Source organism: Galeopterus variegatus, unplaced genomic scaffold, assembly GCF_000696425.1.
Source record: "Galeopterus variegatus unplaced genomic scaffold, G_variegatus-3.0.2 Scaffold858, whole genome shotgun sequence".
NCBI lineage: Eukaryota > Metazoa > Chordata > Mammalia > Dermoptera > Cynocephalidae > Galeopterus > Galeopterus variegatus.
The window spans coordinates 272,923-298,472 of NW_007726969.1; the positions used below are offsets into that span (position 1 = coordinate 272,923).

The 25,550-nt window shown below is 42.4% G+C and overlaps 1 protein-coding gene across 1 annotated transcript in view; it reads left to right on the forward strand.

Moving 5' to 3' along the window:
- Positions 1-25,550, forward strand: part of LOC103590685 (rho GTPase-activating protein 26) — a 278,026-nt gene that overhangs the window by 91,342 nt on the left and 161,134 nt on the right. The window contains exons 2-5 of the mRNA XM_008572978.1: positions 11,218-11,313; positions 12,878-12,939; positions 16,575-16,646; positions 22,391-22,492. Coding sequence (XP_008571200.1) covers positions 11,218-11,313; positions 12,878-12,939; positions 16,575-16,646; positions 22,391-22,492 — 332 coding nt within the window. The remainder of the gene's footprint in view (positions 1-11,217; positions 11,314-12,877; positions 12,940-16,574; positions 16,647-22,390; positions 22,493-25,550) is intronic.

A 25,550-nucleotide genomic window follows, 5' to 3' on the forward strand; every position in this document is an offset into this window, starting at 1 on the left:
CCCCCCCCCCCCCCCCCCCCCCCTGCTCATCTGCTTGGGGTTAAGCATAAGGTTACTGCTCTGGTGTTGAGAGAGAGGAACACTTGGCACCATTCTTAGCCTACTCTAGCTCCACCTTATTTAGTCCCTTCTGGTCGGTCTTCCCAGTCCCAGCCTCACCCTCTCATCCTGCAGACCCTTTGGTCTGACTTGTGTAGCTCCTCTTTATGCTCTCCCTCCTTTCTAAAAATGTGCCTACCTTAGAGGTGAAGCACAAGCACCACCTTCTCAGGAAGCCCAGCGTTCAGGCCTGCGAACCCTATAAATCCCACTATCTTGGATGTGACATTAGCAAGCTCATTCTTTTCTATTTCCTCTGGGGCTGGCTTGCCTCCTTAGGCAATTGACAAAAAAGATTTGATGATACCACTCTTCCTCCTGTGCATTTAAATGGCACCACTTGAGTTCAATAAACTTCTCAAGAAGAAACCCATTATTGCTTTGAGTTAGTTCAGTTAAAAACTAGTGGTATTTAGTCCAGGATTTTTGCTTTGCCTTTCATCTGCCTGGGGTGAAAGGAAATTGTAAATTTGTAGCTGTATTAGGATTTCCTAAGTATCTGAGGAAAACCTTTAAAGACTCAAATGTGTTTTTAGTAGTTCACTAGAATGGGATTATTTGATTAGTTTGGTGACTCAGTGAGGCAAAAATTGCTTAGTTCTTATTCTAATTAACATTCTCTTTTTCTTGATTCTCTTCTCTCCAGCCTGCTGGTAAACCTTCTACTTAGCCTCTGCTTTTGGGCAGGAAGGCAAATCAGCATCTGAGGGCTACCCTGTGCCCTGCTCCTTCCTAACATTTTTTTCCCCATTTTAATTTTATTTTTTAACATTTTACTTTATTTTATTTTACTTCTCAAAATACATTGTACTTGATTATCATGCCCCTTTCCCTGTCCCTCTCCACCCCCCGCCCACCATCGTATCTGTGCACTTGGCTTAGTTAAAGGAATTTTTGTGGTTATTCTGTCTTCTTCCCCCCACCCTTTGTTTGTGTGTTTATTTATTTATTTATCTTTAGCTCCCACAAATAAATGAGAACATGTGGTATTTCTCTTTCTGTGCCTGACTTGTTTCACGTAATATAATTTTCTCTAAGTACATCCATGTTGTTGCGAATGGTAGTATTTCATTCTTTTTTATAGCAGAGTAGTATTCCTTTGAGTAGATACACATTTTCCTTATCCACTCACTTGATGATGGACATTTGGGCTGATTCCAATTCTTGGCTATTGTAAATAGAGCTGCAATAAATATTGGAGTACAGGTATCCCTTCGGCATGAAGATTTCCATTCTCCTGGGTATATTCCCATCAGTGGGATCACTGGGTCATATGGTAGATCTATCTGTAATTGTTTAAGGAACTTCCATATCATTTTCCATAAAGGCTGCACCATTTTGCAGCCCCACCAACAGTGGATAAGAGTGCTTTTTCTCCACAACCTCTCTAGCACTTATCGTTCTCAGTCTTTTGGGTGTTAGCTATCCTAATTGGACTGAGATGGTATCTCAGTGTGATTTTGATTTGCATTTCCAAGATACTGAGTGATATTGAGCACTTTTTCATGTGTCTGTTGGCCATTCGTATATCTTCCTTTGAGAAATGTCTGTTCAGCTCCTTTGCCCATTTTTAAACTGGGTTATATGCTTTTTTGTTGTAAAGTTGTTTGAGGTACTTGTATGTTCTGGATATTAATCCTTTGTCAGATGTATATTTTGCAAATATTTTCTCCCACTCTGTTGGTTGTTTTTTTACTCTGTTGATTCTTTTGCTGTGCAGAAGCCTTTTTGTTTTATATAATCCCATTTGTTTATATTACCTTTAGTTGCCTGTGCTTTTTGGGTCCTATTCATGAATTCTGTACCCACTCCTACTTCCTGTAGTGTTTCCACTATGTTTTCTTTAAGGAGTTTTATTGTTTCAGAGTGTATATTTAATTCTTTAATCCATTTTGATTTGATTTTGGTATATGGTGAAAGATACAGGTCTAGTTTCATTCTCCTACATATGATTATCCAGTTTTCCCAGCACCATTTGTTGAAAAGGCAGTATCTTCCCCAGTATGTAGACTTGCTGCCTTTGTCAAAGATCAGATGGCTTTAGGCATATGGGTTAATTTCTGGGTTCTCTATTCTGTTCCATTGATCTGTGTGTCTGTTTTTATGCCAGTACCATGCTATTTTGGTTATTATAGCTTTGTAATATAGTTCAAAGTCAGGTAGTGTTATGCCACCAGCTTTATTTATTTATTTTTTTGCTCAGGATTGCTTTGGCTATTCGTGGTCTCTTGTTGTTCCATATAAATGTCTGGATAACTTTTTCCATTTTTCCCTATTTTAAAATCCCACAACAACCCCGTGAAGTTCATATTATCCTCATATTTACATAGATGCTTGGAAAGATTGAGTAATTTGCCCAAAGTCACACAGCTAGGAAGTGAGACCTGGGATTTGAACCCATGTTTACAGGGCCCATGCACTTCATACCTTTGAACTGCCCTCAGCTCAGTGTGCATGTGTGTGTGTGCATGCATGTGCATAACATTTGTACTGAGCCACCTGGAAATTCCCTCTTGTTTATTCCCTCACTTGATTAGTCCCTCTCAAAATGGGTTTCTTTGTTTTAACAAATCACTGCAGTTTTCCTTGAGGGAGTTTTTCCTGCATTGATCTTATGATGTTTTATCAATCCTTGGGAGCGTATGTGAACATAGTTGTTCTAAATTGGTACCTCAGTTTTCTGTGTCTTAGTTCTGCTGTGTGTCAGGGCTGAGCAATTCAAGTTTGGGGCTGGACTCTTTAGGGCCTAAGTTTTTCTCATAGATCTGATGTTGCCTAAATCACTTGACACAGTGGTCACTGATTCAGCAAATTCTTATTAAGCACCTGCTATGTGGCATGTACTGTCATTAAGTTAACCCTTAATTTCTTCATCTGTAAGTGACTCTTGGTCAAGTGTAGTCACTTAAATTGTCAGTGTTCTTATGAGGAAAAGCTAATATAGCACTTTTGAAATACAAATGTGCTCGTATACATTATTTGTATATAATTATGTATATCTAATGATGATGCTACTGATCATTCATAATAGGACCTTGCTGTAGATTGGATGCCCCTCCAACCTCATTGAAGCTTAAATCGCCATTGTAACTGTTAAGGGTGGAAAATCCTATTATGGTAATTGAAAGGTGGGGTCTTGAAGAGGCGATTAGATTGTAGGACCATGCTGTAGTGAATGGATTAAAAATGGTGGTTATGGGTGTGGTTCTGAGGGTTTTAAAAGAAGATACATAAGAGGTTAGTCTCTCTCTGTTCCCCCATCTTCTGCCATGTGAGACCCCTGCATTGGTGTAAAGTCACCATCAAGACCTTCACCAGATGTGTTCCCTTGACTTTGGACTTGCCAGCCTCTGAAACTGTAAGCAATAAATTTCATTTATTTTTTTTTTTTTTAAAGATGACTGGTAAAGGGATCTTAAGCCTTGAGTTGGTGTTGTCAGCACCACGCTCTCCCAAGTGAGCCACGGGCCAGCCCTTAAATTTCATTTTCATTATAAATCTTCCAGTTCCAAGTGTTTTGTTATAAGCAAAAGAATAGACTAAGACAGACCTGAACTTGGAGTTTTCAGTAGGGAGCAGTTTCTTTGAATCCCTCACTCTCTTTCCTTATCTCCTGGCTGACCAGCAGTCTGTGTACAAATGTCCAGTTGAGAGGTGTCATCTGTCAATAGTGGATCTGTGTACAAATGTCCAGGTTGAGAGTTGTCTTCTGTCATCTAGTTATCCTACAGGGAGAAAGCCCCTTGACTCTGGTCACATAAGGTCTGGGCCAGCTCCTCAGTAAAGTCTTGATCATTGTCTAAGTTGATCTTGTCATTCCTCTCTGTAAAAATCAGGTTTCTATTTCTTTGAGGGATGAAGTCCAAATTCCTTAGCTTAGAATTCAAGTCCTTCCATGGTTTGATTCTAACCTTCTTCCCAGTCTTACCTCCTGTCTATTTAGCTAAACTTCTTGCTGTTTCTGGATAAGTCCCCCTGTTTTGCTTTTGCGCCCCCTTTGCTCCCTGTTTCCACTCCTACAGTACCTTCCCAGGCCTGACTCCCTGCCACCTCCTCCCATTTCTACATATCTAAATAGTACTGAATTTTTAAGGCTCAGCTCAAATGCCACTCACTTTTCCCCCCCACCCCCCTGATCTTCCTCCAATGGCCCCAGCTGGAATAATATTCCACTTACACTTCTGTGGCTATTTTTTCCTACTCTCTGATGGCCTTAGCACATTCAACTTTAATTTACAGTTTTCTATACAGATTAGGCCCATCTAAATTGTACGAGTATTTCCCCTAAGGAAACAGATAGCATACACACTATCTTTTTATTTCTTTGAGTACATTGACACCAGATTCTCAAATATTTGAATAAATTAGGTAATATAGTATAGTAGTTAAGAGTTTTGGAGTCAGAGGGGAACAGGTTTCTCATACTACTACTTATTAACTGTGTGACCTTGGGCAGGTTATTTAACTTCTCTGAGCCTTAGTTTCCTCATTTGCAGAATGTAAGTAATAATACCTACTCAACAGGATGGCTGTGAGGATAGAATGATTTAAAGTACTAAGTAGGTACATGTTACGTAGTTAGTACTCAATAAATTAATGCATAATATACTCATAGTTATTTTGCTATAGATTAAGGTGGATTTGGGTCTCCCATATTGTTCTTGAATGATAAGGTTTCCATGTAAATAGAATTAGAAACCTCATCTTGGAAAGGCTGACATACTTCTTTGTTTTACTTGATTTCATTTTAAAAATTAGCTCTGAAAATTTCATTAGCCTTAGTGCTCTGGTTGGAAAAACAAATTCTCCAGAGTCAGTGCTGGCTATGGCCTCATTTAGGAAATACAGTTTTAGGGAAATATCCTCAGGAAAAGCACACAGATGTATAATCAGAATGAACATTATGTAACATGCCGTGGCTGGTATGGTTGGTGGGCTGGGCATATCTCAGTGAGATGAGAGGTTTTCTGAGTCTGCTCCAGCTAGATTTGAAAGACTGTGAGAGACACATTGGCAGTGACTTCATCCCTCTACTCCTTCTGCTCCATGTCTCAGGCTTAAATACAAAAGATGAACACAGGCCTTCTGACTATATTAGAGCAATTGCTCCCACATGGGGGCCAGGGCCCCTCCCCCGATTGCTGACTAAGCACCCACTGGGCATTTCCCTTCTCAGATGGGTGTGTCTTCACCAAGGGTACAGGATCTGTCCCCAGCACAGCCTTTAAAGCTGGCTCTGTCATTTCTTCTTGAGTCTTAGCATACCTTCTCCAATATAGTCGATTGCCATCTAGTGGCCACAGGTAAGACCACGTGTCACAGAAACAAGACAGATGCTGTGGGGAATTCTGTTTGGTTGTAAGATTTGAACATGGTCTGTTTCTTTTTGCTAGTGTAATGTAGGGGTTTAGGCTGTAGGATGGCATTTAACATCACTGGCTTTTCTTGTAGTTAAGCACTTTGAACTAGATTTAAAATGCCACACACAGACTTGGGGAAATGCTGAGTAGGGGAAATGACTCTGTCCAAGTACAGATTCTGAAAGGATGTGTTCTCAGTTTGCCCACATATGGGGAGAGAGAAAAGAAGGATCTCTTTTGGGGGTCTTGGGGATGTGCTGGGGCTGAAATTATACATGGCTGTGGTTGATAGCCTGTTTGTAGCTCCTGTCTCTGGGTCCCTTGGCTTGGAGAAGGTTTAGCTTTATGCTGTTCCCAGTGCTGGCTCTCCCTCCAGCTCTGTGGGAATCTTCCTCAATGGATAACATTAAGGGAGGTTGTTACATACCAAATTCCAATGAGACTTACATAAGTTGGAGAGTTTCTCTAACTTACCTGTGTTTTTTCACTTGTCAAACATAGAGTTGAGAAGTTTATCTTTGAAGGCTAATGGACAAGTGCAGTGCCCAACTTCCTCTCTCTTTGTTCTTTTTGCACCACCTGCTCTCAGTCAAGCAATGTGCTGGGTTCTGGGGATGCAGAGGTGAGCATGAAGAAACATGATGCTTGCCCATATGGAACTTACTAATAGGGGAGACATTAATTAAAGAATTACCTTAGGGATGACTGGTTACTTTAGTTGGTTAGAGCATGGTGTAATAACACCATGGTCAAGGGTTCAAATCCCCGTACCACCCAGCTGCCAAAAAAAAATTACCCGAACAAGTATAAAATTGCTCTGAAGAAAAGGTGTATGGTACTCAAGGAGGGAAAAATAGGGTTGGATTTGGCCTGGTTAGAGAAGTCAAGGAAGGATTCCTGGAGAAAGGAACTTTTGAGCTGAGTGCTGCAGGCAGAGTAGGTGTATGGTGACAGGTAGGAGGAACATCCCAGCTGGAGCCCAGAGAGGGAGGTAGGGAGGCCAGACCCTGCAGGGTCCCTCAGGCCTTGGGAGCGACTTTGGTCTTCATCCTCAGGGCTCTGGGAAGCCATCACAGGATTCACTGCTGGGGTTGACAGGATGGAGTGGAGGACTGGAGGGACAAAAGTGGATGTGGGAAGACCAGAAAGGAGGCAGTTACCCAAGCAAATGAGTGTATTTGGTTTCTGGGTTGCTGATGGTGAAAGGGAGGAGTGGACAGAATTGAAAGATGCTTACAAGGCAAAATGCAGAGATTTGGGAGTGGACATGGCACATAGAGGAGACTGTGCTGTCAAGGAGGTCATGTGGGTGTTGACTTTTGTGGCAGGATAAATGGTGGTGCCCTACATCTCACTGGGGACACAGGAAGAGGCCCTTGACTCTCTTTTGGGACAGGGTAGGAGGACAGAGAGAGTTTGGTTTTGAGTGTGTTGCATTTTACCTGGGATTGGAGATGTGGGGTAAACCTGCGGTCTCGCAGGGAGTGTGTGGCCATCTCTCAGCTGTCATCATGGGTTCTCTCTGGAGATTCTCAGACACCACCTGTAAGCCAATTTGTGTTGCTCTGTCTACTCAGGAGAGTATAATGGGTTTTGAGGGACACTGTATCCAACCATGTCCTAGGCACTCTTTGTGCATTATGATGTGATGCCATTTGTGAATAGTTCCAGAATCATTCCAAATACAAGGTGATGATAACACATAGAGAAGTAAGTGTAATTGGCAATTAGAGAAGGGAGAGATTAGCAAGGTCTGGGGACTTTGGTATTCTTTTGCTTTAAGCAGCTAGGAGTCCAATCCTGTTGCAAGTTCTTACCTTAGCAATGGTCTTTATTAGCTGTAATCACGTTCCAAGTCCAGAGAGAAAGATGTGACTGAGTAGGAAAATCTTTAAGGTAGTTAATATAGATTTTTGGCAACTCTGGAGGTCACAGAAAGGCAGTAGATGCACTGAAAACGAATACAATTGCAAGGATACCTTGAGTCCTTCATTTTGTGGGTGTACATGTGTGTACATGACTGTGGATACACATGTATGTCAAGTTTTACCCCAGGAGAAAATGGAAGTGACGTGACTTGTGGTATTACTGGTAAAACTTGTGTAAAATTAGATTCAAATTTTAAAAAAAATTATGGTAAGCCCGTTTTAGTGAAAGAAGGATCATAGTTGGTTTAAATTCTTTTAAAAGCCTATGCAGGCTAATATCTGCTAGAGCAGAACATGGCATCTCCAGGAAGAGAAGGCCACTTTCTTCTGGTCCTAAATGAACAGATGGCTTTGGGAGCAGTTTCTTAAGGCCCAGACTCCTAGCTGCTTCCTCATCTTTTACCTGTCTTGTCTCCTCAATCTGAGAGGCAGAGCCTGTGTTCTCTGTAAGACAGAGCCCTAGCCTCCCCAGGTGCTGGCAATTATGACTTTCTATTCTGGCCAGTATTCTGCTTTTCTAGCAACAGATGTTTCTGTAAAGTAAATATTATTGACTCTGCTTGGCTCCTCGCTGTGTCTCGCACCGCCTGAACATGAAACAGTGGGGTTATATGAGCAGGGTGCCACAAAGCTTGGCATGCACCCAGCACCACTACCAACCTCCCCCCCTCCCCTCTCCTCTTAGTGGAATGTGCATGTTAGATGCCTGTGTGCAACAGAGAGAGCTCCAGAAATAAATCTTTGGGGAGCTGCGTATCTAAGGTGATAATCTACGTAAGATACCACCAATCCTTTTGGGTTGAAATAGGCAAGAAGCAATGGCTTTTGGGTAGAAATTCTTTTTGATGTCCTTTGGGGTGAGGTAGCATGGTGTTCCCACATGCTACAAGAGTCTCAATTCAGAGGACTTGATTTAGTCACAGGTCCCTTCTGTAGTGGCTGTTTGCTTTTATGTCAGTTCTTTTAACTTTTCTGAGCTCCAAACACAGGTAGTCATGCTTACCTTCCCTGGATCCTGTTCCTGGAGGAATCATAGATTAGGAGAGAATAGTCGAGCCTTGCCTGGAACTGAACCTTTCGGTGTACAAATGCTTCTACAGTGTGTCTTACTGGATTCTCCCTATCTAAATAAACCACAGGGCTGACAACTTCTGTCAGATGAAATAACTGAGACTTTACATATCCAATAAATAGTAGAGCTGGAACTTGAACCTGGGAGCTAGTGGGGTGGGGGTGGGGGCAAGGGGTTGGGTTTGATCAGCCTATAACCAGCACCCCATAGAATGCAAGTGGAGAAGCAGAAATCCAACTTGAGGTGCTGTTCCAAAGTCTGGGGAATGGATTCCAAACAAGCAAAACAACAGGTGTCCACTGTAGCTTTACTGAAAGATTCCTCTATTAAGCTCCTTTTCAGGTTCCAGTAATTGAGATTCTCACTCTCCCCAGCTGTCCTGACTGGCCAACAGCCCAGTATTGACTCTGTACCTGTGCTCATTACCCAATCTTCCGTCGGCAGATAGGCCTCTTTCTTAGCCTCACGGTCCCCATCCTGCATCTCAGGTTTGTGCTGTGGCAGGCTGTGCTCTGTGCCACCAGGCAATGAAATCAGGTTACCTTCTGGTCTTCAGCGAACAGGCCCTGCTCCTGGTTAAATGGGTGCTCCTGTGACGAGGCCCCACAAAGGCCTCTTGTGCATTTCTAGCCACTCCCTGATCCTCATTGGCAGCGGCCCCTGGCAGCACAGCTTTTCAGGTGCATGCTGGACGCTTTCCCAAGCCTGGCTTAACGTTTCACCTTTTTTCCACTTTGTTGAGATGATTGTCCAGCTTGAATCTTTGTCCTGTTGGGAAGGCACAGGAAGATTGTCAGGTGGGTAGAGAAACAAAACTGTTCTTGCTCTTGGCTCAGGCCTTTCTCTGTGAGTTCTGATGGGGGAACATTCTGACTAAATTAAGAATGTGTACAGCTATACTCACATTTGATGCACACACATTTTGGGGCTCCTGGGGGGCTTTGTCTTCTACTCTGAAATATTATTCTCTTTTTTCCTCCTGCCTGTGGCCTCCTCTTTCTTTCTTCCCCACAGTGTTCTGACTTTCAGATACATTTGTTTCTTTCTTGACTTGCCAGAGGAGTGATTTGCTTCTGAGGGATATTCTCAGTCTGGGTTGGCCAGTTCTGAGAGATGCCTGAGTTCCCTGCCAGCATCTTTTGACTTTCTGGCAAGGACCATTCCATGAAAGTGACTGAACCAGGGAGAGACTGTTAGCTGTGGGCTCCTGTGTTGTCCTTCTCCACCCCAAGTGCCTCTTTTGGTGTAGAGCAGAATGCTTTGCACAAGCCACAGGTAGCTTGGGACCCATGTCATCTAAGCCTGTGGAGGGCGGTCGGGGAGCAGGCGCTGCTGCTATCCATGCAGTAGCCTGAGCCCCAGACCTGAGAACAGCAGCACAGCCCAAGCCTGGCTCTTCCACTAGCAGCCATTGCTTGGAACGAGCACTGGGGCTTGGATTTATGTACAGTGCCCCTACCCATGCCTGCCCCCCATGCATTTATTTAGCACATGCCGAGCAGTGTGCACTGCCAGGTACATGGAGAGGAAACAAACCAAACAAGATCAAAAGAAGAAAAACATGACCCCTAATCTCAAGGGGAAAATCTGGTAGCTAAGAAGGAGAAGTGCTGAGGATTATGGATACTTTTATTCTAGTAGGTTAGGTTGATCTGTAAAGCCATGATGCACCCCTTCTGGCCTCCCCACCCCCCGTGCCTAAATATCTTATTAAAGCCAGTTATGCCTCATGTTTCCCTCTTCTGGAAATTTGAACATAATGCCATTTCCCCTTCAATGAGGGAAACATGGATGAGGGTAATTTGAATGATTAGCTTAATCTGCAGGAAGCTGCACATGGAATTAAGTTAATCACATTTGTACTGAGCAGCCATGTCTGTCAGTCCACTTAAAAGTACCTTGGTGGTTTTATACCCTTAACAGAAGCTGAAGGCTCAGAAAGGATCATTGCCTTTTATCACTGTCTTCAGTGAAAGCTTATTGTTTTCATTTGACAAGGGCCTCTGAGTTTTTGTTGCAGATGCTATGTGTGGGGTGTGTTTTTTACCCCAATACAAAACATTGCCAGGGCTTTATTCTCCTGGTGGTAGTGGATGTGGCCACCCAGGGAAATGGTTCTGGTGGGAATTTGTCAGGTTAGCTGGCCACTCTGCTTGGAGACTAGAGAAGGTTCTGAGAACTCAGGCCTCATCTGTCCTTGAGTTGGAAGAGGAAGGCCAGGTGTTCCTGTGCCAAGAAGTCAGGACAGCTCCAAGCCCTTCCTTCCACCTTTCCTCAGGCTCTCTTCCTGACTTCAGTTGTGAGGGTTGTAAATTGGACTTAGGGGAAGGTATTGTTGAATCAGATGTGAGGGCAGCTGCAATGGCCACATGGAGGGTCAGTGGTGGAGTAGACCTGCAGGCTGTGGTTGGCTGTGGTTACTGAGGTTGGCTCTGACCCAGGCTTCCTCCCTGACCTCCCTAGGCAAGTGGATTCCTACATTTGTCAAGTGGAGATGACAGGACTTTGCTTGAGGGTAGAGATAGGACTAGAATTGTTAAAGCAAATATAACAATATCATTAACTTCTAGAGCAAGTCAATGCTTCATGTTATAAGCCAGTATTTACTATTTTGAATTTGCATTCTTTTGTGCTTTGAAATGGACTCAGTAACAAACCTACTTCCTGCTATATCCGCAGAAGGACTAAAAAGGGCACCAAACAGGAAAGCCAGTTTAATTTCAGTAATTCCTGATTTTTTCTCTGTCTTTCTTGCTAGATTTGTCTTCAGCGAAGCGGAAGTTTGCAGATTCTTTAAATGAATTTAAATTCCAGTGCATAGGAGATGCAGAAACAGATGATGAGATGTGTATAGGTAAGTCATAACTGGCAAAGATAAAAACGTTCATTATTCATTACAGCTTTCATTGTTCTCAGTCTTTTCACTGGAATAGGAGATCTCTAAGGTTAGTAGAGAAGTCCCTAGTGGAGGGGTAGAGAGATATGTGAGGATCAGGGCTAGGGCTACTCTGGGCTTCTTGAGTTCTGGGATTGCCCTCCAGTGTGCATGAGAAAGTATTGCAGGGGACTGTCCTCTCCACCTTCCTTAAGTGTTCTAGCTGGTTTGGTGACGTTCTTCCCCTAGTCACAATGCTAAGAACTTAGAGCAAAAGTAGGTCGCAGGTAGATAAGGGAAGAAATAGATCAGAGGTTGCAAAATAATAGTTCATGGGCTAAGATCTGAATGCAGACATGTTTTATTTGGCTTTCATTTTTTAAATTGAATTACCATTTAAATTGAATTGATCTAAAATTCCAGTTTTTCAGCTTCTTTGAAGAGTTTGAGAATCTGATCCACTGGCCCTTCTTTCTGGCCTGGCAGTAGTTGGCTGGAGCTGTGTAGCTGCCGCTGCCATCAGCTGGGGACAGGAGCTCAGTGTCCAGTTCACTGTGGTCCTTACCTCTCCCTTTCATTTCCATAACAAGAGGCGGAGGTGGGTTGCCATTGATCACCACACTGTGCTGCTCCCTCTTCACCATTCCCTGACACATGGAGGATTTGCAATGTCAAGACACCTTTCTTGCCAGGGACTTGTCATTGCACCTTATTCTTCTTACATTGGGCTTCTTGATTGACCCCATTAAATGAGCAAGAATTGAGAAAGTTTTATTGAATGAATTCATGAAATCCTTTTTGAGTCCCTGTTGCCATGCAGAGCCACAGGATGTGGGGCTGAGCAAAGGCAATTGGGAGATAGCTGAGAGCAGTGAAAACACATCCTTGTTGTGTCTTGTGAATGTATGGATGCTCTTCCCAGTGTTGCACAAGAGTCCCAAGTATCCTCAGGGCCACTGCACCTAATGCCTATGACCTTTGTGGATAATCCTGGCAAAGAAGACGATCCATGTCTGACTGCCGTGCTGCAAGCTGCATTCTATTAATAAGTGGCTCTAGGACTCAGAGAGGAGGAACCAAAGGAGAAGCCAGAGATGTGGCTTCTGATGCCAGCAGCACTGTTTGTTTCATTCTAGTGCCAAAGAAAAGATTGGGTTCTGACGCAACCTCATGACAAAGGTTGAGGAGGTCGAATTCTGAACAGGAAATCCTTCAACTCCTAAGCAGAACTCTGCCCCTTCCAGCCCAGGGCTGAGAGCCTGCCAGCATCTCACCAGTCCTGGGCACTCTCAGAACAGACAGGTCTTTTCCTTGAAGAAATCCTTCCCTAGTTAGAGTGCTGGGTGGAATTAACCTGCATTTTTGTGTCATCTTTAATGGTTAATGATTAAAAGATAAGGACAGTCTTGGGAAGCAGTTGATTTTAGGTGTCTGCATATACCAAATTTAAGTCCATAAAATAATAGCTGAATAGCTGGAGCTGGAAAGGCTCCTGAAGACCCATTGTTCTCCTTCCCCCTCATGGTCCCTTTTTCTTTTCCAGCGAGGTCTTTGCAGGAATTTGCCACTGTCCTCAGGAATCTTGAAGATGAACGGATACGGATGGTGAGTATGGCTGGGTTGCTCTTGGTCCCAGACAGTATGTTCACATTGAGGGAGCAACGGATTTGTTGTCAGAAGAACTGGGTTCAAGTTCATACTGTGCTATTTGAGTGCTTTGAGCTCTTGAGCAAGCCTCATCTTTGCAGGGTTTGAAGCCTTTTGTAAATGATAAAGGAGTACCCTGCTGGGTATCTTTGGAATGACATTGTTGTCCTAAAGATTCCCTATAGGGTTTATGCATAAGATGTATGACTTAAGGGTGGATTTTTTGAATTATTTAACTTTTTGGGGCCTCAGACTCTCTACCAGCAGAATGGAAAAGAAAATGCCCCACTCTGCTCCCTGATTAAACCTGTCCAAGAGTGCTTTGAGGGCAGAAGTCACTTTTTCCCTTTTAATTCTGAAGCACCTAATACAGTGCCTGACATGTAGAAGGTACTTAGTTAATGAAGGTTACCATAAGTTCTTCAAAGAGAGGCACTGTGCAGATTCAAGACTCAAATGCTGATCTCCCAGTTCTTAAGAGATATCTTTTATGTTAGGATTTATTCTGATGTAGTTCAGTATTAATGGATGAAAGATCCCAAATCTACAGGAAATTCCTTTGCATCTTCCCCCATATCTCTAAGATATCAAGAATGAAGTCTGATTTGAAATCCCCTGCTGGTTGTACACTGGTTTGCCCCTACGAAAGCTTATCTCCGGGCAGCAGTGCTCCAAAGGCCTGGGGAAAATTCCATCAGTGAGCATTTTTCTTCTCCTCCCATACTAACAGCTGACAGTTTGAGCACTAAGTTTACCAAGACGTTATGTAGCCAACTACTTTACATGCATTTTCTATTTTAACGCTCATGATGACTCTGTGAAGTGGTCCTTATATTAATCCCCATTTTCCAGAAGAAGATATTGAGGTTTACAGAGGTTAAGTAACTTGTCCAGGATCACACAGTTAATAAGTTGCACAGTCTGGATTCAAATCCAAGTCCGCATTGTACCAAAGAATGTGGGAATTTCTTTAAAACTCCAAAACAGAGCAGAAGTCTCTCACCTTCTGCCCTGCAGAGAGAGATCCTGTTTCTCCTGATTGCTCACTGCTGGGTGCTTCCACCATAATTAGGAGGGTGGTGGTGGTGGTGGCGGTGGCGGCGGCGGTGACGGCGGCAGCAGCAGCAGGATTGGTGGTAGGTGGAGGTAGGGGAAAGCTTGTATGTTTGTGCACATGCTAGTGCTTGAGAAAGGGAAATGATTCTTTTGAGTTTGATTCTTGGCCAAATCAGTATTTGGGGGTGGAGGACGTGGTGAGCACATCACCATGAATACCCCACAGATTGCTGTGGCCTGTGGTAGGGGAACAATGACTGGATTATGCTTTGCAGCTTGCCTCTGCAATTTTATTATTAATGTCAGTGAATTGAGTTTCTACTGTCTGCATTCGAGTATCTGGCCATTGCCAGCCCCTTCTCTACCTCTTCACCAAGTGACAGCTTCAGCATCAATTCAGCTGAGTTTAGCAAAGCTGCAACTGTTTTGTGAGCCTTCCCTGACTCCCTAGGATATTTGGCCATCCTTTGTATTGTCTTAACATCCAGTTTATGCCTCTGATTCCACATTTACCACGTTGTGTCCTGATAATCACTCTACATGTCTGTGCCCCATAGTAAATATGAGTTCCTCAAGTGCAGAGAATGATCTTCTGTGTCCCCAACATTAAGCACAGTGCTTGGAACTGACCGGGGGTTACATAGTCATAGAATCTTAGACTCAGAGGAACTTTATTCCTCACGATCTGCAATTCCTCATTTGACCGATGAGGAAATAGGTCAAGGCTGACAGCAAGTAATAGTAGGACTGGGACAGGAACTTGGGTGTCCTGATTCCCAAGTGAGCAGTTGAGTGCCTTTGTATGTTCTGAGTTGATTGGTCTGGAGTGTGGCCTGGACATTGGGATTTCTAAAAGCTCCCCAGCTGATTCTAACATGCAGCCGAGGTTGAGACAATTGACATAGAATCTCAGCACGCTATGGTGAACTTTGGAGACTTGCTGTTGATTTGTAGAAAAGATTTAAACTAGTGAACCAATTAAGCACTGTCAATAACAATAAACAAACAAGCTAAATGTCATCGCAACACTGCAGTGTTAAAATGAACTCTTCTAAAATAAGTGTTCTCAAAATTGAGAAAAAGGCAAATGAGAATAAGTTTGTAGAACTACCTTCTTATGTCTCTCACATTGTTCAGTAAGTTCTTTACTGCATCCATTTATTGCTTCTGGCATTTACTTTGTTGGTTTCATTGTGATGGACATGCATAGGATTAGAAAAAATAATGCTTTGTTGTAATGACATTCCTGAAATAATTAGTTGAGCAAAGAGTGAGCAATGAATGACTTGAAAGATTATAAAATATTGTACTGCCTTAGAAAAGACCATAGAATCTTAAAACTGGAACAATTCAGCACACTCATTTTGCAGATGAGGAAATTGAGCCTAGAGAGGTTAAATGTTTTGCCCATGGTCACACAGTTGGCAGCCAATCAAATCATTCATTCATTTAGCCATTCAAAAATGTTTGAGTGCTCCTTTGTTTCAGCAGTCTTCTGTGTTTTGGGAATAGTGGTGGACAAGTGAGCACTTACAAGAGAGTGGTATGCATATATATATATGTGTATGTATATATATACACACACACATATGTGTATATATATACACACACACACACACACACACATATGTATATATATATATACACGCACACACACACACACCCCAATGTGTATATGTGTGTAGGTATGTAAATAATAATATGTGTGTGTCTATATATATGTGTGTGCGTGTGTAGTGGTGAACCAGAAAACTTCAGCTGGCATACGTGTTCGGAAGAAAACAGTGTCAGGGGAAGCTTCTTTGGGTTACACTGGTGTTCAGGAAAGGCCTCCTTTAAGAGGGTGACCTTTTAGCTGAAACCATTTTTACAATAGAGAGTCATCCATGTGAAGATTTGGGGGACAGAGTGTCTAAGGACACAGCCAGATGCAAAGGCCCTGAGATGGGATGGGTTTGGTGCATCTGAGGTGCCTTGGGCTGATAGTGGATTGGAATGCAAGGCCTGAGGAATGAGCCTTGTGAGGAGAAGTTGGGAGGCAGCCAGTGGTCAGGAGGCACAGATGTCCTGGCCCAGTACAGAATAGGGCAACACAAAATCACGCTTGGGATGTTCATGCCACCAGATGTCCAAAGGTGTTTTGGTTTTGTTTTCAGCCTAGACTCAGTGTTGATCTACTTTGCCTATAACTTGGGTGAATAAGCGTTTATAAGAAGATCTTATCTGAAGCTTGAATCTTAGACACTACTCTTGCCACTTCCTTCTGTCCTCAGACGGTTGCTTACGTCTTTGGAGGTCCTCCTTTTTACTTTTAAAGAATCAATATTAATCAGGCACAGGAAGAATATCATGTTTTGAACCAACTACTAGATTTTGATTTGACATGGTAATTCAAGTATAAACAGTTGACACATGTACAATATTTCTTACACAGATTTTATACTAAGAAATGCGTAAGCATTTTGTGATGGAGTGGCCGTAATTCTTTACTGATACTGCTTTTTTATAACCCTCCCCTTCTGGTTTTTCTTTGCCAGATTGAGAATGCCAGTGAAGTGCTCATCACACCCTTGGAGAAGTTTCGAAAGGAACAGATCGGGGCTGCCAAGGTGAGAGTTTCACAAGACCTGTTCCTGGATTTTATGGTTGGAGGCCTGGAAGACACAACACCATCTTTAGAAAATCCTAGCCCACCTTCTTCAGAAAATTTTCTTAGGCAGATAAGCCTAGAGCCTAACTTGTCTATTCTTTACAAGGGACTAATATACAACTGTCTGAGTATTCAATCCCAGAGCAGCCATTCTAGTACCTTGTTATCCAGTTGTTTTGCACTAGTTCATAAATTACTCAAAGATAGAAACCACATCTTTTTGAGTTATTACATAGCTGTGTGCCTGGACAATTGACTATATTGGACAATACTTTGTTTTTGCAGAATTGTATTTATTGTAGAGCTCCAGGACCCACAGCCTAAGTAGGGGTTGCAAATCAGGCCTTGTGGGTGCTGGGAACCTCTTTAAAGAGAGGCAGCAGGTACTTAGTTTTAGCCAACTTTAGCTGTGTGTGAAAATGGACCCACTTTTGCCGATATTTAAATTTTTTGAGAGAAACTGAAAAGCCAGAGTTTTATGTGAAATCTGTTGGCAGATAGTTTGGATGTATATATATATAGTACACCTTGTTCAGGTCAAAAAACTACATCTGCAGGCCTGCTTCAACCCAGAAGTCATCATTTGTTATCACTGACCTGGAGGGACTCTAGCCAAAACTTGGCCAATTCTAATATGTTATTGAAAGACTGCAAAGGGGGAAACCTGTTCATTTTTAAAAGGTGGGTTATCCAGGGTTCCCCGGCCCTGTGATAAATCACTAGGAAACCCTAGCTGGTTTGACCTTCTGTACAGTGTTAGAGGGCGCCTGCAGGGGAGATGTTTTCATTGGAATGAATGAAAGCAAAAGGATTTTTAATGTTTTTTTCCTGTATTTCTGAAACTGTATCAATTGAGCCACAGTCCGTTGCGCCACCTGCAGGGAGTTTTGGACAATAATGCCCTCTTACTTGGTATGGTCTTGAGAAGTAATTGTAGGTGGGGAGAAAATTAGCCAAAATATAACAAAGTGAGGTGTCAGTTCCTCTGTCTGTCTGTCTGTCTGTCTGTCTGTCTGTGTCTCTCTCTCTCTCCCGTAGGTGTATCTGCTTTCTGGGAATAGATATGATTAGGGCCTGAGAAAGATATTTAGGAAGGGTCTTTCAGAAGGATGGTTGGCCATAGTTTGAAGGAGAGACCATGGCAAAGATTTTTCTCCCAATTTTACAGCACTTTTCTTCCAATTTTAGTTTACATTTATGAAGAAATTGGAGCGCACTGGCTTTGTATCAGAGATTAAGGAATGTATAATTTGAAGGTAGTCTTGTTCCACTAAGATTTTGTCTGAGACTTTAAACCACCCAGTGACAGCTGGGAATATACCATGACTGAACGCTCTCTCCTTTCTCACCAGCACAGGCCCAACTAGCAGGTCTTCTCTCTAGCAGCCGTGGGGCCTTGCTTTCCTGGTTCTGAACACCCATGGCAGTGGCTGCCAGAGGTTCTGAAGAGGTCTGAAGCAGAGGCAGCTGACTGTTTATTGAGTCATCTGTGTAGTAGTTAGTTCTCCTTCTGAGCACGATCTCTCACTCTGGCCTCTTCCCTTAAACTGGTTTGGTGATTACCACAGGAGACACAGAAGTCTGAGTGGGCTCCCTTTGAGTTTAATACCAGTGCTCTTAATGACAGGAGCAGGTCCTTTCCCCAGGTGGGTATAGAAGGTGAGACACGTAAAAATAAAAATTTAAATAAAAGCCACTAAAGCGTGTTTCCCCTCATGCATGCTTTATTCTCTCATTTATTAAATCATTAATAAACATCAATCACTAAAGAATGGTTGTGGTGACATTTGGGATGATTTCTCATCCTTCCCCTTTTGTAATTTCTTTTTCTGTGTACGCTCCTCTCCACCTCCTCACCCACCCATACATTTATATCAAAGTATTATGTAAATTAGAGAAAATAAACAACAAACTCACTACTAGGCCATCTAGGGAAAGGTCTCAATAATACCTAAGAGCCAGCAAGTACTCTTTGGCTGTTTTTGGTAGCAGCCAAGTGGAGGTTTATGACCTCTGTCTGTGAGATGCTAAAATTATTTTTCCTCCTCCTCCTCCTCCCCACTCTGGTGCTGCTTTGGTTGCTATAACAACCTGTTGCAGAGAGCTCAGTGTGAAGGCTGCTGGCAGTGGGGGGGGGGGGACGGGACTCTGGGGCATTCTTGTGCTGATGTGGCTGCTCAAGAGTACGGCATGACCCTGGAGCTTGGCATAACCGTGGCCCCTAAGTTTAGATCTCTGAGTTTGGAGAAGTTGATTTTTCCTGTATCAGAGGCACATTTAAAGAGCTGGACTCTATAATGAAGGTAGAATAGACATGAGAGTAGTGGTTAAGAGGGAGCCTAGACTGGACAGCTTGAGTCCAACTCTCATTTCTGCCATTTCCATGTAAACGTGAAGCGTTACTGAACCTCTCCATGCCTGTTTCCTGATCAGTAGGATAATAATAGAACTTCCCTCATAGAGTTATTATGAGGAAGAGATGAGTGGACTCATATAAAGTGCTTAAAATGGTATCTGTTATATAGTTATTTGAACATGAGGACAGTGGCTTTCATATGGTTATTGGATGTTAGCTATTATATTAGGTACACAGTTCATTCATTAAAAAACATCTGAGAGCCTGCTCTGTGCCCAGCACTGTGCTGTGCACTAGAATTTGATAGAGAACAAGCAGATGTGGTTGCTGTGCTCATGGTATGGCTGGGGATAAAGACATTAGACAAAAAGCTATAAATAAATGTATAAATTTCAAATTATGGTAGGTGCTTGGAAGGGTTACCTTCATGGTATGTGGAATATGGAAGCAAGTGGTGTTCTTGATAAGAAGGAGGTAGGTTTGGATCATGAGCTCATTGTCACCATCATCACTACCTTGGCCGTTACTGGGATGTATCAAGCACTTTCCATGTGCCAGGCACTCTGCTAAGCACTAGATATGGTTTATCTCATTCATCCTAACAGTCCTATGAGGAAGGGGGTGTTCTTGTCTTTATTTTGTTATACAATTTTTGACCTGAAAGAGGAAACCTGAGCAAATATCTCCTCTAGTCATCCTCACTGTCTAGATGGGGAAATCGAGTCCTGGAAAGGGACAGTGACTTGTTTAGAGTCAGTCCATACAGTGTTGGGAGTAAATTCCAAGATCCCAACTCTGTCCTTTATCTGCTTAGCTGCCCCACAGTGGACTCTCTGGAAGGTGAAAACCACCTTGTATCCTAAATAACTCTGAGCCATACCACCGTCCCATCTTAATCAAGGATACTATCTAAATCTTAGTAGATTTATTCCTGCAGAGATTCTGTTTTCTGGGGACAGAAATTACATCCATTTCTCTTTATTCTTTTCTTTCTCTTTACCTTTTTCTCTGACTTTGGCTATACTCTTGAACATGGAATGTGGAGGCTGGAGTTGCCAGAACATCACAGAATGCCAGTGACTCATGTTCCCTAGCTTTTTCTCACCTCTGGCCAGCTCGACTCTGCTGGCACCAGGGTTCTCCTTTTTGGGGTTGCTGTCAAGGCTGGTGGGAGTGGATATATGTGAGCATTAATTGAAAGTCTCTGGTTTTTATAAAGGAAAAGAGTTGCTTGAGTCAAGTCTCTTGCTTGTACTATCCTCAAATTTGAAGGATTAATGTTACCTCAGGCTTTTTCTTAATTTGCTTCTGTATGGTTCATTGTTCTTGTATGTGAGTAGTTTTTTTAAGCAAAATTCAGATTTATTGAAATGGATTAATGTCAGCTAAATGAGTATATGATTATTCTGTCCTCTCTGCAAGGCTCAGAATCTTGCTGGCAGGAGCTTGTCAGGGCTTCAGATGATGGCTTCTTGGCCAGACTGATCTGCCCTAGGGTGTTTGCACGTAGTCCCCTGCTCTGGGAGGCTTTGCACTGCCTTTTCACATGTTTAGCAGGTCTTAGCTCACATCTCCCCTCCCCAGTGAGACCTTTCCTGAGCACCTTGTCTAGAGAATCTTCGTGACCACCCACTGTTTATTTCCTTTGTAGCACTTGCAGCAGTCTGTATTTATGCTGCTTATTTGTTTACTGGTTATGCGTGTTTTTCCTTCTACTAGAATGTTGCCATCACGAGAGTAGGGACCACTTCTGTCTTGTATTTCCAGGGGCCTGAAGTAGGGCCTAACAGAGTGCTTGCTCATTATAAATTTGTTAAATGAATAAAGAGATGTCTCTGAGCTTCCTTATCTGGCTGGAAATTTTTTTCCTCTTTTAGGCCTTGGAGTTGCAGAAAAATATCCTCTGTGGGTTCCATGTGGGTCAAAAGCAAGAATGATATTTCCTGTTAATATATTTGATCCTGTTTATCAGACCAGTGCCAACCTTCTTCTAGTCCCCTTGCCTGCCATACCTGCTGGAATGCGGAAGGACTAGAGAGTGCCTGTGACAGTCTGTTTCAAGTGTGGTGGAGAATGTAGGCTTTGGACGCAGATTGTCCTGGGCTCAAATCCCAGTTCTGTCACTCTCTGTGACTTTTTACAAGTTAATCTCCCGGGTTCAAGTTTTCTTATCTGTAAAATGGGGGATAAAAATAGAACCTCAGAGACTCAATGACTTGGTGGGGGAGTAGCGATTATGTGTATTGTAATTATTTTTCATTTTGAAGGCAATAATATAGGCTAATAAAAAAATCCCCTAAAATAGGAAAAATTACCCATTATCCTACTTTTTTTAACTCAAGCATTTAAAAGTATATTCCCATCTAATTTTTGTCCGTAGATAGTAAACACACCCTACACAGGATGCACCAAGCTTGGATCGTGCTATTATTACTTTTCGCTATGTCATGAGCAATTTTTCATATGACTAATTACATTTACTGGATGTCTCATACCGTAATTATCATAAACCCTATTCTTGGGCAGTGATGTTGCTGCTGCTGCTTCTGTTTTTGTTTTGCTGTTGAAAATGGTGCTGTAGCAAACACATTTGTGAAGATAACATCTTTGGTTTTGTTTTTTTGCAGCTGGCTGGTATGGAAGTCTGAATACTTGACCTTGGTGTTATAACACCATGCTCTAACCAGCTGAACTAACCAGCCACACAAGATAGCATCTCTGTTTTGAATTATGCCTCAGCTTAAGGACCCATATATGATATTATTGCATCAAGGGATATTTAGGCCTATGTGAGGGTCCTTCAAAAAGTTGGTGGAAAAATGGAATTAAATAATAATATGAATATTTCCACGAACTTTTTCAAGACCCTCGTATATTAAGAAGTACTTTTTGAATACTATTACAGTGGAATCTAGCCTTAGTTAGACTCATCCCATTCAAGCTGTGAGTAAATCTTCCTTCCTTGGGTATTGGCTTTGCGGGTAACTTCCCCCTTCCTCTGGTTTTGAACATCCTTGTGGGTTAGAAACTAAAGATTTCTGTTTCACAATTGATGTTCTTAGAGGAGGAGTCCTGGCTTTACCACTATTAAATACTGTTTTTTACCTTGTTTCTGGCACTGGACTGGTGCCTTTGTGGTAGAGGCACTACCCGTGGGACTGTTGGCGGTGGCAGCATGATTTAATGGGCATTGTTGAAAGAGCAGGAGCCAATTTATCTGGTGTAGTTCTGTGCTTGAGGGAAGGATGAGGTCATGAAGATGAGCAAAAAGATTTTGAGAGACAGAGGCTGCTTTTGCTCCTGCGATATTTTACTCTTTTTCTTTCTTCTCTCCTCTTTTTTGCCAGGAAGCCAAAAAGAAGTATGACAAAGAGACAGAGAAGTATTGTGGCATCTTAGAAAAACACTTGAATTTGTCTTCCAAAAAGAAAGAATCTCAGCTTCAGGAGGTAAGAAACTTTGCTAGTATCCCGAGTAAAGTGTTTAATCTTCACATAGTGCTGTGGATGTGGGCTCGTTGCTCTTTGCCAGAAAGTTTAGGATTGGAAGAAACTTTGGAAACCAGGAGCCTGGTCCTCATGCCTCGTCTGGAGCCTGATGCCTGGACTGCCCTGGTATCCTCCTATCCCACCCCACCCTTATGGCTCTCCAGCCTGTCATTGGCAGAGGAAATACTGCTGGCCAAGACTACCACCTCCTTCCTGGGCAGCCCTAACTGCTAGACTGTGCTGCTTCATGTCAAACCAAGATCTTTTGTCCTGTTTCTCTCACCCTTGGTCTTAATTCTGCACTTTGCTACCTTACTCTCTGACTGACTGCCTCGTATCAGTGATTTGAAATGTTAGCATCTGAAACATCTTGGTCATCCTTCTTTAATATTAATTTTATGATTATTTTGATCAGTACTTTACATGAGTTTGTTTGTTTCTTTTTTTTTTTTTTTGAAGAAGTGTTTTATTGTCATGCATATGTTTTATGCTTTGGTGACCTTGTTTTAAGAAAATAAATTCTTTGACCTGTTCTTGGTTTTGGGATTTCCATGAAATCTTTTGAAAAGTAGTTCACTTGGAAAGAAGAGTCAGCATTGCAGCCATGGAGCTGTGACCATTTTTATTTAGTTCATGGAGATTTGCATGGTGAGAGAGTTTATATTTCTGGGAGACAGGGCAGTTTCCTAGTGGAGCCCCAAATTTGGCTTCGTGAATGTCATCTTATTTAACTGTTAGCAATTTGCTTGACTTTCCTCTAGAGAGGCTGTGGCTTCTAGGCTAGCTCTCATTCTTAATTTTTGTTTCTTTTTGAGCAGATAACCATGCCAGTACTTCTTTAAGGTGAAAGTACATATGAAGACTGTAGAGTCAAATGTTGAAAAATGAAGATAATTCAGGAGATGGTAGGGTCCAATCCCCTCCCAACTGCGTGGTGTTCTCAGAACTCTGTTTTGAAATGGGTATTTAAATTAGTTCTTTGAGTAGTGATGAGAACCACTCAGCAACAACATAAAACAGCAACAACACGTGTTTATAATGGGCTTTGCAGATCAGTTCTTGGCCAGTCAACAAACAGCAGTTAAGTATTTGGTGTGAGCTGTAGAAAGTAGAAAACACTAACCTATTGAAGATCTTGTGCCTGAGGGAAAAAGAAGCAAAAGCGTGAAGAAGTGATTCTTGTAGAAGCATAGCTCCTCAGGTAAATCTTCTCCAGTGTGATCGAGAAAGCTAAACAAATGCTTATTTTCAGAGGATATAAAGGCTGTTCCCAACTCTACTTGAGGATATGGGCAGTAGGAGATACCCAAGGACATGTAGATTATCCAGAATAAATAGGTAGTTTCATTTAGGATCTGTCCCGATGCCCTCACTTTTTAGTTCTCATTCTTCTAGCATTACTTGGCATTTAGGGTTTGGAAACTTAATTTATATTTGGGGAAAACCTTTTTGGCTGTAGCTAATGATGACCAGATCAGTCCAGCTCTACAGGGTCTAAGCATTATATATTATGGATCAGATGACCATGCACCATTAGCGCGGGTGTTCAGAGTTGAGCAGGTGTGTGGTTGTTCTAGCACCTATCGATGTTGGGAGACCCACAGTATAGTTATCCTGTAGGCATGGCATTCCCCAGAGTGAGGATACTTCTCCTCCAGGTCTTTTCTCTCTGTGCCTGGATATTGCTGACTTGGTCTGGGATGAGTCCAATGTTTTCTTTTAGGGCCATCCCAATGCCCTAAGAGGTGTCACAGTGAAGGTACCAGAATACTGGGCTGGTAAAGAGTACTTTGCCACAAGGCCTGCTTTGCCATGTATTCACTGTGTCACCTGATGCAAGTTACTTAGACTCTTGGAGCTTTCAGTTCCTTTATTTGTAAAATACCCCAAAAATATCTGTCCTGCCTACTTTATGAATGAGAAGGTAAACTATAGCTACTGCACAAATATAAAGCATTATTCCTGTGACTGGCCTGTTCCTTTTCATCCTCTGTTTCCAAATTGGATGGCACTATTACTGCTTTTGCCAGTTACATATCTCAGGGGACATTTTTCTTTAGGCTCTTTTATTGTGGTCTTGTGTGTTCTTGCCTTTTGCCCATTCAAGCTTTCTAAGTATTTTGAGGGCAAGGATTGGGCTGCAGGTGTTTCTTGCAAGTCCTGGTCTGTTCAGGTCAGTTCTCAAGCATTGGTTTTTAGTTGTACCTGAATTGAATCAACAATAATAGCAACAAACATTTAGTGAATGCATATGTATGCATCTCCAATTCTCACAACCACCTATGAGGTATGTATGTGAGTCTTTCACATATGAGGAAACTGGAGCACAGAGATGTTAAATAGCCTGACAGTCCAGGGAGCCCTTTCCCATAGCGCAGATTGCTGTTCTACTTCTGTATCTAGGGAGGGATGTTGAGACTGTTGCTTGCCAGCCATTATTATTCAGTGCCAGTGCTATGCAAATAGAACTGGAGAGAGGGAGGGATCTTGGTGATCACCCATTTGAATCTCCTTGAATTACACCAGAAAGAACTGAGTTCTTTGCAGAGATCAAGTGATTTGCTCAAGGTGTTATAGCTATTAATTGATCATTTTCTTCGCAGTTATTAAAAAATCAACTTTCAGGAACATTATTAAACACCTGGTACATCTTTGATGAAATCTACAGCCTTTGATTATCCAGAATCGTTCCCTGATTGTGGGACTTGGAACTGAATGCTTTTAAATTCGAGCCCATCCCTAGATTCCTGGAGGTAGAAATTATAGGGCATTGCTGTGGAGTGACACTGCCATCTAGTGGATGATTTTTTTTAAAAAAAAAATCAATGTATTCTTTAATGGCAGAAAAGCTTGCTTCAAAAACGATAGTAATTAGTTCAATAAATACTCAGTGGATGCTTCTGTGAAAATCTTCTCAGGCTCTGGGTGTTTTGTGGGGGAGTGAAATAGAGGAACCACTTCATGGAACTTACAATGCAGGAGAAAGTCTCTTCCAAGAAGCACAGAATGGTTGGTGGGG